Source organism: Poecilia formosa, unplaced genomic scaffold (assembly GCF_000485575.1).
Source record: "Poecilia formosa unplaced genomic scaffold, Poecilia_formosa-5.1.2 Scaffold168, whole genome shotgun sequence".
NCBI classification, from domain to species: Eukaryota; Metazoa; Chordata; class Actinopteri; order Cyprinodontiformes; family Poeciliidae; genus Poecilia; species Poecilia formosa.
Genome location: NW_006800107.1, coordinates 1137744 through 1156252, shown reverse-complemented (window position 1 = coordinate 1156252; position 18509 = coordinate 1137744). Strand labels below are relative to the sequence as shown.

Here is an 18509-nt window from a genome sequence, read left to right as displayed (position 1 = left end):
AGGAAAATCGTCCCCACAAGGTATTACAAACAAACGTGCACACACACACAAACACACACGCAAACACACACACGCACACACACACACACACACACACACACACACACACACACACACAGTTTTGTATATCTTCAGGATCTTCAGAATCAGCCTTTATTGTCAATGCATAGAAACACAACAAAGTTAATTTCAGTGCAAAGACAAGAAAAGACAAACATCCTAATCATGGCACCAGGTGCCTGAGGCTGCAGCCATCATGGAAAAAAAAGATAAAACCACAAGAGTAGATGGAGGGGAAATAATCACCTCACAAAAAAAGATGCAACGACATCAATAATTATTTATTAAAGGCTCAAAATATATTTAATACATATTTGGCCAGTTATTTATATTTTGTATCATTATGATCTTAAATCACCAAAGGTTTGATTAACCATTAAGCTTAATAGTTTTCATTATTTGCTTTTCCCCCCATGTTTAAATAAGATCAACCTTTTCACCGTCCATCTAAACTATTATTGTCTTACTTTTATTTTACAGAATCTGATCTGCTCATTATAATTTAAAAAATGTATTTTTGCATTCAGTAGCTGCATTATGCAGCAGTGGTCTGATTTTCTTAAGTTACCCAAGTTAAATATAGAAAAGTTAAAAATTTTTTGTCAGTATTGTTCAGGAACAGTTAAAGTTAATCTAAATCTGTCATAAGGCACTAAGAAAATGTTTAACACATCTGTTCACACACTGAGGCTCTGAAGGTCCAATGAAATTATTTTTACATCTCCAAAGTAACAGAAAAAAATTTGTATTAGTTTTTGTACAGATTAATATTTTGAGTCCTGCTTTTCCACATTTTTGACCTTTTTGAAAGGGAATCGATTTAAAAAGAGAAGAACAGTATTTGTCTTACACACTTCTATAACTATAGCAAAAGTTATACAGTAAAATACATTTTACAGGATGAAAACATCAATCATGAGATTTTAACTATAGAATAGCTTTTCGTCGTAACTTATCCCTTAATACTTCCAGCTGTTTGCCATGAACCTTTCTGATCCGGTCTAGATCCAGCTTTCACCGGGATGATTCACCTGAACTCACCTTCAGGTCGATCTGAAGAAACTTTCCGCTGTCATCTGTCAGAGTATCCGGAGAGAAGAAGCGTGAAGTCTGCGAGGATTTCATTTCATCACATCCTCATAACTTCAGAGAACAAATCCAAACGCATCTCTGACGTCAAAACTAGTTTGACTAGTGCCACAAATCCTGGTGTAGTTCTACATGTCGTTCACTAGGTGGTGCTAATCCACATGTCAGGCACGTAGCCAATCATGAGTTTCACCTGGCGTCATTAGTGACTCCAGTCCTTCCTAAAGGTGAATCAGATCTGCCGTTTGGTCCAGTTTTATCATTACTGCCTTGCTCAAGAGAAGGTGTGCTGTTTTAAAATCTCTTTAGAATAAATAAAAAAATATTAGGCATATTAAAGGCCTGATCAGAAACTCAAATCACGTTTCGTTTGAAAACTAATTCAGTTCCTCCTGCTGTGACCCAGATTGTCCGCCAGGTGGCAGCATTATGCCCAATCTAACCTCCGCCAGTTTTCAGCAGTAAACATCTCAATCATCACTTGTTCTGTTTTCCCAGCTGATCCGGCTCCATTGTTTCCGAGGTGTTGGCATGTTGATGGAGGTGATTTGCAATTTTCACTGATGATGACAGAAGTTTCCTTACGAATGAATCCATCCATCATGAAACAGTCTTAGAACGGATCCAGACATCCACCTCATCTGCAGAAATCACACATCTGAAAGCTCATTCACCATCTATCAACACAATTATACAATATGAATCCAGCAGCCATGTTGTTTGAAGGGATTATTACAACTGAGCACAGTCTACTTACAGACTTGATGACAGTTATTTTCCTAGGTCTTAAATGCTTCAGGAAATTTCCTGCCAGAAAGAAATGACTGGATGTAGATGGAACGCATCAAATTCCTGCAACTATTCATGTTTTAAGTCAGGATGCAGATATATCTGCTTTAAGCCAGTTAAAGTGGCAGGAAACTTATTTGTAGATGTGTCTAAGAATTTAACAAATTTAAAATAATCACTAAAATGTTTTTTTTTTTTGTTGCTCTGGCAGAGATGTTTTTTCTTATTTCCTGGTCCCACTTTAGAGCTGGCAAACTGGCATGCAAAACTGGACCTGGATCCAACTACTGGTTGTTAGAAACTAATGCCGCTCTTTGACTAGCGCCTACTTGACTACATGTGGTTAAGAGGCTGTTCCTCTGGTAACAGTTATGTGGCACCAGGCTCTTTTTTTAGGACCTACTACTCTGAATTTTCAAGGATGCCGAGTCAGACAGAAAACTCCAGGTCAAAAGGTTGTCAGATAATGACTGGATAGGGAATGAAGTGGCTGATTGTGTCAAAAAATCGACTCTTTTGATGTAATCAGCCATTTGTAAAAATCCACAACGGCAACTGAGCGTATTTGGAGTTTTTCAGGAAACGGCAGACTGAACAGAAAACTTAAACCTTCCATGTGTTTGTGTTTTGTATAAATCATGTTGCCCTTTTTGCAGCTCTATAACTGGTACTCAGTTATTATTTAGGATCAAGATGCCCTGCTGAAGGCAAGGAGATGAAAACCACTCTGAGTTTCTGAGGTTTCTCAATCTGTATCATCAGTTTCAGGTTTTTTTTTATGTATTGTTGTGTTTCATGTCTTTGTTCTTTTTTATGTTCATGTGAACCATGAGTCTGTTGAACTAAAGCAATCATGGTGGGCATCAACGTGGTTGAATTTAGCGCCTTAGCTTCTGCCTAAGCATGTTGTTATAGTGCTTTAATGTTAACGTAGCTAACATTTCAGTTAGCAGTGCAGCACACCAACTCTTCAGGGACACCACGGCTTTAACATGTTTTCTGAAGTTCTTCTGCCCCCTTGTGGTCAAACGTCGTTAACTACATCGCAAAAATGGGTGAACAGGTTTTGACTTTCTCACGTGTCATTTCATAGAAAACCAGAGGATTTGAACATATTTGTAATGAATGTTTTGGGTTTTTAAGTAACAACATTTGGCCACGATGAAGAGACGGAGAGGATTGTAGGGTTAGACATGAAATAAATACTTTATTTTACACTCTACCATCTGTGTGCATTATTCTTCAGCGATACTTTAACATGTCGGAGGAAAAAGCAAAGGTGCAGATATAAACACAGAGAAACAGCAAACAGCTGTTACTGCTGGTTGATGCATGCATTCATGGAAGAAATACACAAAACGTTATGCGAAGCAGCAAAAACATTTCTTTACAGACAGATATATTATTATTATCATTATTATTATTCATATTCACACGATGAGTCTGCAACTCTGACAGCAGCTGAAATCCTCACAGTCCTTTTCCCGATTATCATACAATTAGTCTGTGAACAAGCGGTTTTTATCTGTAATTTATCATCCCTCGTCAGGTTGAAGCTGAAATTTAAGCAGCTTTTCTGAATGTTAAAAAGGAGATTCAGAGCAGAGCCGTTGAGCCCAGCATAAAGGAGCTTAATTCACATCTAACAGAGTCAAACTGCAAATCATGTTTGAGAGGAAAATTGTTTTCAGAAGAGTAGCTAGTAACAAAGACTCGCCTGAAATTAAGAAGCCAAAATCCAAAGAAAAGCTTCAAAAAACTGCAAAAATAATACTGTACTCCACTAGTTTCCACACCGTATGTTTCACTTTTGACCCTAAAAGCTGTTTTTTTTTTTCCTGTTGCTGATCATGATATGATGGAGTAAGAGAAACAAAAGTCAGACATTCAAATAAAAATAAAATCACCATTCAGAGCCATTTTTCTGTTAAAAAAATGAACTGGACACAATGTTCTCCTTGGTCATGAAGCGCTGCTGTTAAGACAAATAACCTCTTATTGGTGAGCTGCCAGATTTATTTTCAACATCTGTGAACTGGCTGTTCACAGAGCGTTGTATCTGAGCATATTCACAGAAAGTTTAGTGGAAGGAAAAAGTCAGATGGAAAAAGGTGTGAACGCAACAGGCATAATTATATATTAACTGAAAGCAGGATTTGGTATTTCACTTGTTCAGACTTATCTTGTGTCAAATGGACACAGACTGTCCATTTGTCTGATTTTTGTCCCTTTTACTGCACCATACAAGCTGTAGTAAGATTGAAAAGTGTTTTCTCCCTTCAAACATTCTTACATTTTGTGACATAACAACCGCAAACTAAAATGAATTTCATTGGGTCTCCTAAACCCCAACAAATCATCCCAGAAAAATAACTTGAGTTATATCAGGTAGAATAAAGTTTTGTCACAGATTTTCAATTGTACTTTGACTAGACCATTCTAACTCAGCAGGTATAGTGGCTAACTGGACATCTTATATGACTTATATGTTTGTTGATTTGTCATAAACTCCAAAATAGATTTTTACAGTTTTCTTTCAACATGTTCCTACTCTTTTCCAGACTTGTGGTGTGCAGCCAACATTTGCCCTTAACCTCTACAACCTGAGCTGTGGATTTCTGCAGCTCCTCCAGAGATACCAGGAACCTCTAGGCTCAGTCTGTTTAGGCGGACGGCCCTGTCACATAAAATGACCTAAACATGTAGTGAAGTTTATGGTTGTAATGTGACAAAACATAAAAAGTTGTGGAGTTTTTACTGTGGAACTCTCCTGTAAAGCTGTAAAGACTCCCTGGACGCTCAGGTTTGAGGTTCTCTGCGGATCGGCTGTTTCTAACCGGATCTAAACCGGATTGGAGTCAACACAAAGGTCACATGTTCATACTTTTTGTGAGCCAAAGCCTGTCAGTGTTCAAAGCTCCGGTTCAAACATCATCATCATCATCACATTAACAAAAAACGTCACTGTACACGACCGGACCGGCGTGACGTACTAACGGGTCCGATATGAGTTGCTTTAGATACTTTAAGGACTTCGGTTCTGAAGAGCTGGTGTTAGTGGTGAGGCGCCGCCGTCTCAGGTCTGGTGTTTGAGAGCGTGCCGGCTTCTTTTTTCCCACAATGCAGTTCTGTAGCTCTTCATCTTCTCAGTCTTCCTCTTCACAGCAGCGTTCTCCTCCCTGCAGGAAAAAAAGAGACAAAATAAAACAGTTTTAATGTCTATTTAAATGTAGGGTTGTTATGAAGCCAATAAATATGAACAATTCTCTTCTTATAAAGACGGAACAGAATAAAGATTTATAAATCTGAAAACGTTTTTTTATAAAGAAACTATGAATGATTTTGGTGATTATACTCAACAAAATGTAACATTTGCTGCTAGTCTCTCACCTGGTGACTGTATTTTGTTTTCATGACTTTATTTTTATGTTTTTAATGATATAAAGCAGTTTGAACTGCTTGTTGCTGAAATATGCTACACAAATAAACTTGATTGGTTGATCCAGTCCTTTGAACATTTTAGGTATTAAATAAGACATTTTAAAATTACTTAGAAAAAGTGAAACGGGCTTCATCACTGTTTTTAAGAGACAAACAGACTCAAACATCATCAGGGAGTGAACCGGCACTAATATTTACAACAATGCAAGGAACCAAATTTGCAAATATAAAATGTAATACAGTGATTACACATTGTGTCCATTTGTGCTTGTATGTTTATTTGTCTGCAGAGTTGCAGGAGGAGGAAATCTAAGTGTTGGATGAGCAGCAGAAGGGAAGAAAGAGGCGGTAAAATCCCCCACCAGGCCCTGCAGCTTATCTCAGTTTTTACATCCAGTCCATGTTTAAATCAACATGCATGTGTGTGTGTGTGTGTGTGTGTTCACCCACAGTGTTTGTATGTGCTCAGAGCAGAAGCTGGAACACTCTGTGTCCTGTGAGTCCGTACAGAAGCAGCGCTGCAGCTCCCTCCGCAGGCGCACCGACCCGAATCCGTACGGCACCACTTGGCTGCAAGACAAAAGATTCAGCCGTTTATTTTAAAAATACGGTTCTGATAAAATGGCTTCAATGTTAAAAAATTATCTGCTTGAAACTGGAGGATCAGTTTGATTCTACACAACCAGTTAAATATTTAGCTGGGAGCAAAAGTTTAGTTTGAGGCTAAATATTTAATATGGAAGTAAATATTTAGTGCCAATTTCCAAGATGTATTTTCTTTTGAATATATTTGATGTGCATCTCATCAAAGAAGGTTAATTTTATTAAATATTTATATTTTGATTAAAAAATATATGCATGAATATACATTTCTACTTCGCAGCATCTTGGGATTCATTCAGTCTTTCTTCCTAAAGTTTAACATTCAGTCCGTTTTCGGTGCAGGAACCTCTGAGTTTGTTTTTGTTCAAACTTCACAGGAAGTTTCTGCAGTCAGATTTATGAACGGGGACATCTGACAGGTCTTTAATAGTCTGACATTTTTACACAATAAGTCTATATTTCTTTAATTTGGATATTTGTGGCATTGTTTTTTCAGAGTAGAGGATTTCCGTGAATTCAGTATTTACAGCTCATGACAGATAAACCTGAACTCAAAATAAACTCGAGCTCACGATTACAAACTGGAAGGTTTGGAAAGGATTTCCCAGAAATCCATCAAAGAGCTGCAATTATCCTTCTGTGAGCCAAAGTTTAATACGAACCACAAACACGGCTCCTGTGATCCGTTCTGAGCGGGTTTCTGGATGTGCGCGGTGCCGAGCGGCTGCAGGTTAAAGCCGGACCCTCGGCTGCATTAATGCGACCGCAGCGGGAACCGTCTGCAGCTGAACGCCTCAGGGTTAAATAAAGGTGTAACAGCAAATTAAACCAGAATTGCTTCCAAATGGAACATTTTTGAACCAAATTTAGACGTGTAAGAGTTGAACGCCTCTGTTATTGGCACCACATCTGGATCTCATTTCCCCCCATAGCTGGAGATAACATACAGCCCCTTTCATCTCCTCCTCCTCCTCCTCATTTCTACAATATCATTTATTTTCCTCTCAGCAGCTTGTTGACCTCCCTGCTGCTGCCTCCACCTGAGTGTCAGAGGATCCTTCCTTGGGTTACAGGAGGAATAAATCTGGGTGACCTGAACTACTGAACTGCGGCTCGATGAGTAACGGCAGAAACTCGATGTTTCTTCCCAGATGTTTTTGCCAGAAACATCAAACAGCCCAGAAATCGGTGCCAACATTTCCTCTGCCTTCATCGATGAGTTGCAGCTACTGGACGGCTGCAGGTCTGATGACCTCTGCAGCCTTCTGGCTTTAGAAGAACCAAACGTCTGCAGCCGGACCTGCAGCTGCTGTTGGAGTTATTTTATGACCGCAGCTGCAGCCACACGTTTACATTCATTCATCATCATCATCATCATCATCATCATCATATATTCGTCATATTTCTCCAGCCGTTTGATAGAAAGCTGCCTGATTGAATCTGTTATGGATTCACATCATTTTACATTCAGACTTGATGTCCTTCTGTTTTCCTTTGTTGCCCCACTGAACTGTTTCAGACCAACAGGTGATAACAAGATAACGAATGATGACATTTGAAAGATTCATGGATTAGGATTAGCAACAATTTATTCCACTCTGACTTAAAGTTTTCCAGCATAATAAAACATTTTCAGGTTATATTAAAGCATCTCATTCAGATTTAAGTCCATACTTTGACTAGGCCACTCCAGAACTTTATCTAGTTGTTTTTCTGAATCATTCAGATGTGGATCTGGTTCTCCTTCATGCAGAAAAGCATTCCCAGATCACTATGCTGCCTCTACCGTGTGTGACAGCAGTGCTGATGTTCTTTTGGGGATTATCACCATGACTTTTTTAAGTGATGCAGACTTTTGGGTTCTTTTGATTTAACAGTGATTGGTTTATATAACTTTTTCCTTACAAAAATAGAATCATTTGGAAACTGCATGTGTTTATTTGGAGGCACAGAAACTAGAAATATTTAACTGCCTGCATGAAGATTTTCCCCTCTTTATAAATCAGAAGAAATCCTCGATGCGTTCCAACGTTTGCCTCCATTTTCTGTATTTTAAAATGGCTGCAGTTGTGTGCTGTAAAACTGTTCCCTCCTGGAAAAGAAATAAGTCCTTAAAAGCCCTAGAAGAAGAAGGTTCATGCTGAGTACATGTAGTTTTGATTTACTTCCACCAAACACAACAGCTCCCAGCTTTAATACAGAATGTCTTTTTTTTACCTGAAAATATGACCTGACAGCTGCTGACACGAGAACAAAAATCTGCCCAAACATCGGCGTTGCCATGGACACCGAGGCTGAGAGTACTTAAGCCATATTAGTCAACGTTTGGCTGATGTTTACAGCGGTGCTGCCAGATAAACTGCTCCATGTGTCTCTTTGTAAATCAAACGTGTCCAGATGTTGAGAAAACGTTGATTGAGTTTGGTTCTGCCGTTCCTCACGTCTCTCATCCCGTCTTTCACCTGGACTGCAGAGGCAGCTATCGAAAACACAAACTCCTCGTTTACTGGACATTTCTTAGGGTGAATGTCTGACTTTAATGCAACATTTACTTTGGTGGGACTCTTGTTTCAGTTTTTCCTCCCCAATGATTCAGTTGATGTTTGATGTTTTAACAACCTAATAAAAAACTGAAGTGATGATTTAATAATCATCACCAAATCAGTGATGATTTATTTTCCAGCCTCTTCAAGGCTCTCAGTTAAAAGATGGATAGTTTTGCTGATTTGTTAACTTTTATGTAAATTAGACTTTAAAAAGGATTTTTGTATTTTTAAATGATCTAATTAAATAAATAGCAGGATTTATTGAGAAAATGATACAAGAAATGCTTGTATCATTTATTGTTGGTATTTTTCAGATTATTTTTATTTTTATCATGAATGATTGACAGAATATTTATGTGTAAAACTAAATGCACAGTGTAACATTTTGCAGTGCAACTTCACAAAGTGACACCAAAACAAAACAAAGCAGCCAACATTCCCAGTTAGCAGCCAACATTCCCAGTTAGCAGCCAACATTCCCAGTTAGCTGCTAACTGGGAATGTTGGAAAAATATTAAAAAGGTGAAAATAAGAAGAAACAAAATATTAACAGTAGAATTTTGTGAAAAGAAGTATTACCACAAATAATTTAAACTGTAGAATGATTCTAGGAATGCTGATAATTAGATGATGTGTTTTCATTTCTAAACCTGGAAAGTTGGCTTACAGAAGAGACGAATGCTTTTAAGAGAATGATTTAAGACGAAAGCGACCGCAGCGTTTAGTGGCAGTTAGTGATGGTGGGCACTGCGACTGCTGTTTAAGAGCTTTTTATGGAGAAGGCAGGAAGATCTCCTGTAACCACACTGCTATGTTTAGACCAAACCAACAATCTGAGACACTTTGGGATCCTCTCTGGAAGCTATTTTGGTGAAACCCGGTTTTTACTTGACCTCAACTTAATTAATTTTGAGTGTGACTGTAAAGACCTTTAATTCAGCCTCAAAACATCTGCAAATTTATGGGAAATGACAAAAAAAAATGAGCGTTAGCTGTTACTTGAACTGACGGGAAACACAAGGAGAGTTTCAGAAATCAGGCACATTTGATCAATCTATAAAAAACACTTTCCTCATTGGTTCCACTGATATTACTTTTTAGTTTTACAAGTTTAAGTCATTTCTGAGGAACATTTCAGTCTGCATTGGTAAGCGATTTCTAAAAGGGAGCAGCCTAGGAGGGGTTAACTGGTTGTGGGTAAAGGAGCATCTGACTATAATAGCCTTAAACTCTTGAGGTTTCTTCATTCTGTTGTTAAAAGTTTCAAGCCGGCTATTTAGGAAACCAGAGGAAACACTCCAGAAATTACCTTCTTTAGGAAAGATGTGCTTTCTTATTACCTCCACCACAGCTAACTGCTCAGTCATTGCTTGTGCATACTCAACTAAAATCCAGTTAATTGGAGGTGATTCTGAATGGAGATCCTCTTATTTAAAACCAGGCAAATTAAAAGACACCCATGTGGTCCTAACAATGTTTCAGTGACATTTTGGCTTCTTGACTCAGGTCTCTAGTCTAACTTACACATGTATTCCTGTGGCGTCAGTAAACCTTTCACAGGCAAAGTTTGAACTTTATGGGGAAGGAGCTGCGTTGTAAACAGCTACATTCACTTCAGCAACGTTTTAGGGCCGAAGTTACCTAAAACAGTCCAGGACGGCAGGCACCACTCTGGTTCTGGGACCAGAAGTTATCATCAGGCACTCGGCATGGCGCCTAAACTACCTGACTGAGGACCCGCTACTTACCATTTTTAATACTCTACACAGGAGTCCTTAAGATGATGGAGCAGATGTAAAATATTGCAAAATGTGTCTTGATTACAATCAATATTCTCATAATATCTCAACATGATGGTTTCTGTATATTAAAAAAAGATTGAAATGAAGTTACCATCAGCAGGAATTAAAACCAGTTTAAACCTAACTGGTGGCCTATAAAAACCTAATTTATTACCAAGGAATCACCCCAGGAGCATGATGGGTAAGATCTTTGCAACCTAACGCTGCAGAACATGCTGTTGGTGTGAGTTTCACAAAGTCTGAATGAATCTGTTGATAAACTCAACGACAGATTTCTGCATCCTGTCTGCAAAAATGAGCGTAATCACAGGCTCTTCCTCCCAGCAGCTGTTTAAATCACTGCTGGTTTCTGCAGTTACTTCCACAGTTTTACTCATTTTCAATTACATTTCTGCTGATACTTTCACATCTTTGTTGTTTTGAACAAGTTGTGTTTTGTTCCATGTCATACATTTTATAAAACATCGTATGACTGTCACTGTCGAGTTCTCCATGAATTCTCACCTGTAATTTTTTTTAATGTCTTCTAACTTAAATGAACATGCACATTAAATTAGCAAACAAACCTTAAAATTATGCCCACTCACTGCACAAGACTCCACTGCTGAAGGAAAAGCATGTTGAATCTGGTTTAAGGTTTGTTCCAGAACCCATTAAAGAACGGGGTCTATGTTATGGTCAGGTGAGACCAAAAATTAACTCTTTAGACGCCACTGCATGCGCCATGTTTACCAGTAGAGAAGTTAGGAAGTGGGAACATCATGTGACTAAACGAAGGATGAACAGAGAAATGTAAAACATTCCCAAGAAAAGGATTATCAAGTCAAATGATTTTAATCCAACTGTAAATTTATGAAAAGGAATAAAGATCAGAGTTTATGGAAGACAGTTTGTGTCAAAAATTATAGCTGAGCAACAAATGAGGTCATTTGTTCCATACTTTCCAGAAAACTGTTCTTAAAAAGCGTTTGCATTACTGCCTGATTCCCTTTTATCACCCATTGGATAATTCCTGGATTTATGTGTTTTGATTGTTTTGTACATGTGGATGGTTTCCCGGGACATCTGGTCTGAGTTTCGTGTTAGCATCCTCATTAGAAACATATTCTCCGGGGGAAACCATGACGTCTTTGACATTCTTCCTCCCAGCTGGGGAGATTTATATCAGGACAAACTTCACTTTGGAAAACTGCTACTCTCTTCAGAAAATGTTTGACTTTAGCTAAATTAATCAGGTAATGTCAAGCATGCAAAGAATAACTATGTTTTTAATTAAAGAGGCTTAAACTTTACTGCAGCATTTGTTCTTCATTTATCACTGATCTTGGAAAATATTATTGGATTGTTGTCTTTTAATTAGAGGTTGTAGAAATGATTTCAGATCGTTTGTGTCCAACAGATTTCTGAAGAAACTTGATGTTAGTTAAAGCTGCAGTTTCTACACATCTGTAAATGTAATGACTTTAAACAGTGATGAGGAACCGGGACCACAGAGACAGTTTGTCTTCGTTTTGGACTGCAGCTGCTGTTTGCATGTCCTCCCATCCTCCCTCAGAAACCCAACGGCTACTGCAGATTGAGTCTTATCTCTGCTATTCTTCATCATCAGCCCAGCACTCCAGCTCAGCCATTACCATGATAACAAACTCCTAAAATGTTTAATGATGACCTCCGTTTCCTCACCTCGGGGTGTTGACCCAGACGATGCCGATGTGACAGAAAAAAATACACTCCTTGTCTTTCTGGTTCTCACAGGAGCAGCGCTTTTCCCGCCGGTGGGCTGTGTGGGCGAGCTGCGCGAGGGGGCCCTCCTCCGCCACAGGGCTCATGTCAGATGCTGGGAAACAGAGGAAACAAAGTGATTAATATGAACTATAAGCTCCAAATGAGCAATCTTTCAGGTAAAACATTTACATTTTGTTTTTATTGTTGAAGGTAGAGAGATCATCTCAATGCCAGTGCAGTTACAGCCAGGATGAGAGGCGACATGAGGTCTGAGCATCACACCTCTGCACATTCAGACAAAAAACTGCTGTAAAAAATCTAGTTTAAAAATTCATGGTGTCTGAACGGCCCAGTTCAGATCATTTCACCCGAAAAAATATCTGATTTGTGCCACTTCCAATATTTGGTGCTAAATTGAATAAATATCTGCTAGTTTCCACAGCCTGGACAGTCATGTTGGATTTTATCGGACTTTTACATCACCAACATGAGACATGCGTCACAATTCAGCAACAGAAGGAGCTGAAGACAGAAGTGCTAACATGTTGGATGAAGGTAATAAAAACAGCAGAAACTGGCTTTGATAACACGTCAGTTCTCTTTGCTCTCTTTCTCTTTCAAAACTGATCAATAATTGGACACCAGTGAACATTAGTAGTTCTGTAAACAACGCGCTGCTGTGTGACGTTCTTCTTCTGCACTTTAGGTTCACAAACCATTCACACAAAAGTCTGATAGAAGTTATAATTAGTTAGTAATGTAAACAAAAGCAAACAAAATCATATTCCAGCATTTGAAAGACTTTTTGTCCCACTTGTGAAAACTCAGTGTGGTGGAACCCCCACATGCTGGACACACTGATCCCATTCGGGCCGTGGTTCCGCCTCATGCTGTGGAAAAGCTTCTCTTCAGCAGGAACATGGCGGGATGACGGACGGCGTTAATACTGGACGATCCTGGAGGAAAGTCACCACACAGTTCAGCTCCTGTATAATATTTTGAAACTGTGCCGGATTAGAGAGAAGAGCAATGGTGATGGAGTTTCTGCTTTCTTTGAAATCTTTCATTCGTGCTCAACGATAAAAATCTGTGAATAGGTGCATTTTCCGCCATTACCCAGCCACACATGGATGTGGATCCAGTGTACAGCTTCTTTTTTCTTTGTCTGCAACATTTTGTTTGGGATTATTTAGCATAACTGTGAAAATCTTCAAGGACCATGAATATTTTTACAAGGTTATAAACGACGCTTGGATCACTGGCAGCTTGAAAAAATACTGCGATGTAGATAAAAATCTGGCTTTTCTTTCAGTTCAACAAAGTAAGAAATTATTCAACTTGATAGACACAAGGTTGCAGAAAGTAGTCCACAAACTACTTGGTGCAATAAGACGTTGGCTCCTGGCTGACAAACTCTTCCTTTAGCTGTTGGTTTCTAACCCTTATATCTGGCCTCACACCAGTAAACTGCATAAAGGCCACAGCATGAACGAAAATAATGCACTGCAGCTCAGAGTCTACACCTGAACACTCACTGGCACATAACAACATGCACATAAGGGCATGTTAAAACCAGCACTCAGGACCTATAAAGCAGAGAGAGACCACAGATAGGCTTTGATGTAGCTTACAGCGCACACGGGAATGTTTGGGCGTCTATAGAGGGTTTTACACGACAGGAGCAAAATAACACCTCTCCTCTCTATAAACGCTCCAGTCTTCATGCTGCTCTGTCCTGGAGAATGAAATACTTGAGGTTGTTGTTCATGTAAAGTTTCAAAGGAAGCTGTTATTTTGTGAACTGATGCACAAAAACTTCTGGGATGCTTTGGCTAATTTTAGCGCTTTGGGTTCGTTTTATTTTTAGGAACATTCAGTGGCCTCTCAGGACATCTTGGAAAACAGCACTGACTCATTTAACTCTTTAGGAGAAGAACAAAGTCTTTGTGAAACTGAAACATAATATTTCTCAATGTAAAATCCTCGGCGCCGTGTGGACGCAACCATCCATGGACATTTTAGACCATATCTGAAACATTCGAATCTGAAAATCCTCGGCTCAATGCAACTAAACATGACTGGTAAAGCAGCCAATCAGAAGCAGCCATTATTTTACTTCATGCTGATTGGCTGTCGATGTTAGTGTCTGCAGTAGTTGCTAAGATGGTTTCAATATTAATGCATATTAAGGTATATTTTGTATTAATACTGAAATTCCTTGGCACAGTGGAATGTGTTAAAATAGGCAGTTAGAGGGAGGACCTATAAATAAATGTAAAGTTCTAATCAGATCCAGAAGTTATGCTAACGCTAAAGCAGTATACCAACAAACTAACTTCAACCAAAGCAGAAAACTACCACATATTGGCCTGTTTATGAGAAAATGAAAACATGAGTTCTCCTCTGGGTCGGCTCTCAGTAGCATCTGTCACCACAGCCAGAGATTCATCCATCAGTCACAGGTCAGCAGATGATGAAGGGGCAGCACAACGTCCAGCTGGGCTTTAAACAGCAACATCCACATCCAGCTAACAAGATGTCTGTTTAATGTTTCCACCAGTTGGAGTTTGTTTTATGAACCAGAACCCAGAGTTTACTCAGGAATACTGTTTCCATTTAGTCTATCTTGATTTGGTGAAACATAAAATATTAATATAAATGTGCTTGTTTCGGAAAGAAACAAAAAACATTCCAGGAATTAGCGACTGCAGCAGGTTTCTGAACGCTGCAGGTGAGAAGTCAGTCTGGGTTGATTTCACAGATAAACTTCCTGATGGATTAAAAACCAGAGTTGGATCTGTGGTGTTCAGCTTGAGCTTGGAAAATTCATTTCTTTCAGATTTGTCACAGTTTGGACAGCAGAGAGGTCAGGAGGTCACAGCGACTGGAGGACGCCTGCAGGTCAGAGTCCTGAGCGCCGACAGGTTGGAGGCGGCGCTGAAAGGCGATGTCACGCCTTTTAGCCACGGTCATCGTGTATCCAAAAGCACACAGAGCGCGCCCTCATTCAATTTCCTGCCTGTGGACACATTGGTTTATCCATGCAAAGTTAAACAAGCAGCTCACATGTCTCAACCTCACAATCTGAGGAACTGTGTCTTTTCACCAGTCTGACATTCTGCCAGGTTATTAAATTCAACTGTCAAAAATAATATTTGACACGGCTTCTTTACATGAGATTTTGGAGTTCAGTTCTTCCATTTATTCCCTCATGTAAACACAAAGTATTGGAGCAAATCGATTCTTTTTTATTCTTCTGTTTCTAATGTGATTTATGTTCAAACTTCCACTTTTTCCCAGTTAAAATGGATGTTAACCTTTTTCCTGTCCATTGTTTTTGCTCTGCTTGTATGATTTATAAATCTAGGCATTTTGTGTACTTCTACTCTCTCTCATCACAATAGTACTTACACATTCCCATGTAAAAACAAAACGCTCGGCCTTTTCATTCGCTGCCCTTTAAGTTTATAAACTGGATTTTCTCCTAAAATGTTGTGAACACATAAAAAGCCACCAGAAGATTCTGGTTCAAGACCTGCTTTGACTGGAGCTTTGGGGACTTTAGCTGCCCAGATCAATGCCCGAATCAAACTAAACATACTGAAAACATTTTTTTAAAAAATACACAAGAAGATCAAAAGTTAAAAATTCAAAAGGTCTCTTTCTTTTCCTTTCCTCAAATCTCAACACACCGTTCTTTGAATGATGAAATCCATGTGTTCACCCAAATAAATCTGGTTCCTGTTCGTCTAACAGCTTCTCTGACAATCCTTCAGCATGTTTTCACTTTGCATCTACTTCAAACTGACCTTAAAACTTTTTCTGCAAAGATCAGGAAGACTTTTATGTCTGACCCTTCAGCAGGAATCATTTGGCTTTTATTAGATGTTAACATATTTCTGATGATGGTGGTTCGACACACAGTCATTCAGGCTGTTTGTCAGGTCATTGATCCTGCTGAAGCCTTTTGGACTTTCCAACAAACCAAGTGAGGCTCCCAGATGTCAGACGATCAGACAGTCGGAGGCCGGAGTGTCAAACGTGGGTGAATGTTTTAAAGGGCCGGTTGTGCCAGAATGAATTGATAAAAATCTCTTAACTGTTAAAATATTAATAACAGTCTCTGCATTCAACAATTTCATCTTAAAATTAAATAACATTTAACATCTTTTCACACTAATTAGTTCCTGCAGGAATTTTTTTTTTACAATTTTTGTGACTTTTTTTACATTCAAAATGAGAAATTTTGCAATATTTTATGAAAATGTAAGTTTTTGTTACCTTCTGTTATTGATCATGGACTGTAACTTGAATTCAAGTAAAGTTGAGGCTGTAGTTTAGTAGAAGTAAGAATTACTGCCACCTGCAGGTGGGAGTTAGTAATGTCTTTAACCGTTTCTGAGGAAAATTTGCAGCAGGATAAAATACCTTAATGTGAAAAAATGGGGAATCTGTTGATTTTGTGTGGATTTCTCGATCGTGAAAGAAACTGATTGATAGGATTTGTCAGAATACAGAAAAACAGCTTCAATTTTATTGATAAAATTAAATTTAAACTCACAGCTGTTGTCTCAAAGGTTATATTTATGTGTCCCTTTAGAGTCTAGAGGGCCACATAAAATACTTTGCAGGGTCAGAACTGACATGTGGTCCAAAGGAAAAGTGTCAGAAAATGACACAAAAACCGAAATTTAAAGTCAGAGAATTAAAAAAAAAGTAAAACTGTAAATGTTCAGCATGTCTGAATCCCTGTGAAAACCTTCAGCAGAGTAAAACATTCCTGATTTAAACCTGAACTGCATCAAACGTGTCTGAGAAGGATGAACTTTCACCTTCCTTCCTGAAAGGCTTCAACTCTTCAACCACAGACTCTAATGGTGCCAATATCAAACTTTCCTCCTCTTCCAAAGTCCAGTCCAGTCAACTCATCACCTGAAGGTTCCCGGCTGTCATCGCCGTTTCTTCCTCACCAACATAATTCAGTCTCATGAAGGACAAACAATCTCACCTGACTTGGTTTTGGTTTCCTGTCTGCCCTGAATCATGTCAGGTTAGAGTCGGCCATCGATGAATCAGACACGTCTGAAAGCTTTCTGAGCTGCAGGCATTTCAATCTAAAACCTAGAAGTCTGTTTAACCAGCAGTCATTAACTGCCTAGAGCCTAATATCAAACCCAGTGGAGTGAAAAAAGGTCAGAAAGGCTGCAGAGGAGCGCTTCAGATTCTTACTGAAGTTTACTTTCTGTTTGTTCAGAGCTGCTGGAGGATCGACGCTCTGCAACCGGCAGACCAAACTCTGCGGCGCAAAATCGGTTCTGGTAAACGAGCAAATCAATCAGCGGTTTCACGGTCAGTGAGGTTAGATTCAAAAGTCTGAGCAGCTCAGAGAAGTCTCCTGCTGCTGTGAAAAGCATAAACAAAACTAGAAAAAAGATGTTAAAACAATAAAACCACCAGCATTTTACCAGGATGTTCTACGATCTGTTAATGGAAGCCAGAGCGAGGCAAACCACATGCAAGCATTTACTGGTTTGATGTTCGTCTTGAGCCAATTTGAAATTTAAGTCCTGAGATGTTTCAGAATTGCTTGTTTGTGACGTTCCAGCTTCAGTTGTAAAAACTCAGACTAATATTATTCATGTCTGCTGCCACATCTGTAACAATACCAGCATTTTCCTCAGTGTGCGAGTCAAAACACAAACCCGTGTCCTGCCTAAGACGGGACATCAGATTTCATGCTGAAAGCTGGTAGTTTATTGTTTCCCTGCTCCGGGCCATGAGTCATGCTTTATGGATGCAAACACAACATTTTTTCCATTTCACATCTTGAGATGTTCTGTCTCCCCTCCTGGCAGCAGTTCAGTCCGCTGAGCAGCCGTCAGCAACGCGGCTTCCTCTCCTATAATTTCCTTTAGTGTTCTGCAGCCTTTATGTGCTTCCATAAACATTCATGCTTTATGCAGCAAGTCATGGAAATTTGCTTGTGTTGGTTCACATGTATGTCTGCAGAGTAAAAGAGGCAAATCGCAGGTTGAGCTCTGAAACGACGACTGACGATGTTTGGCTTAATTAGTTATGATTAATTGTTATGTTAATTTAGCAAATTATTAATAATGTTAGAATTTCATTCGCCTAAAGACGTTCATTCTAGACTATTAATATGGACTATTATTATTATTATTATTACTATTAATAATAATAATTGAAGAAACTTTACACCTAAACTTCCAACATGCACTTAAACCACTGAAAACAAACTGATCAGATCAACCAACTAATAAATTATGATAATTGAATAATGGAAAAATATATAATTAACTAATTATTAACAGTCAAACTTTAGAAAAATAACAACAATGCAGCCATATTACAATTCATTATGAATGTTTAAACCTGAGAATAGAATAATCGAAGACGATTTTCATTCCTCCTTCTCTCTCTCTGCGTCCAGGAG

The 18509-nt window shown here is 38.8% G+C and overlaps 1 protein-coding gene and 1 long non-coding RNA gene across 3 annotated transcripts in view; both read right to left on the bottom strand.

The window, feature by feature from the left end:
- LOC103146771 (uncharacterized) overlaps positions 1–1303 on the bottom strand; it is a 6305-nt gene extending 5002 nt beyond the window's left edge. Inside the window, exon 1 of the long non-coding RNA XR_477179.2 lies at positions 1102–1303. This is a non-coding gene — a long non-coding RNA (uncharacterized LOC103146771). The remainder of the gene's footprint in view (positions 1–1101) is intronic.
- A 1817-nt stretch (positions 1304–3120) lies between these two features.
- LOC103146772 (endothelin-2) overlaps positions 3121–18509 on the bottom strand; it is a 32530-nt gene continuing 17141 nt past the window's right edge. For both annotated transcript variants that reach the window (XM_016677842.1, XM_016677843.1), the window contains exons 4-6: positions 12014–12167; positions 5830–5949; positions 3121–5117 (exon numbers count right to left, since the gene is read on the bottom strand). In XM_016677842.1, coding sequence (XP_016533328.1) covers positions 5015–5117; positions 5830–5949; positions 12014–12167 — 377 coding nt within the window. In that variant the 3' untranslated portion in view covers positions 3121–5014. The remainder of the gene's footprint in view (positions 5118–5829; positions 5950–12013; positions 12168–18509) is intronic.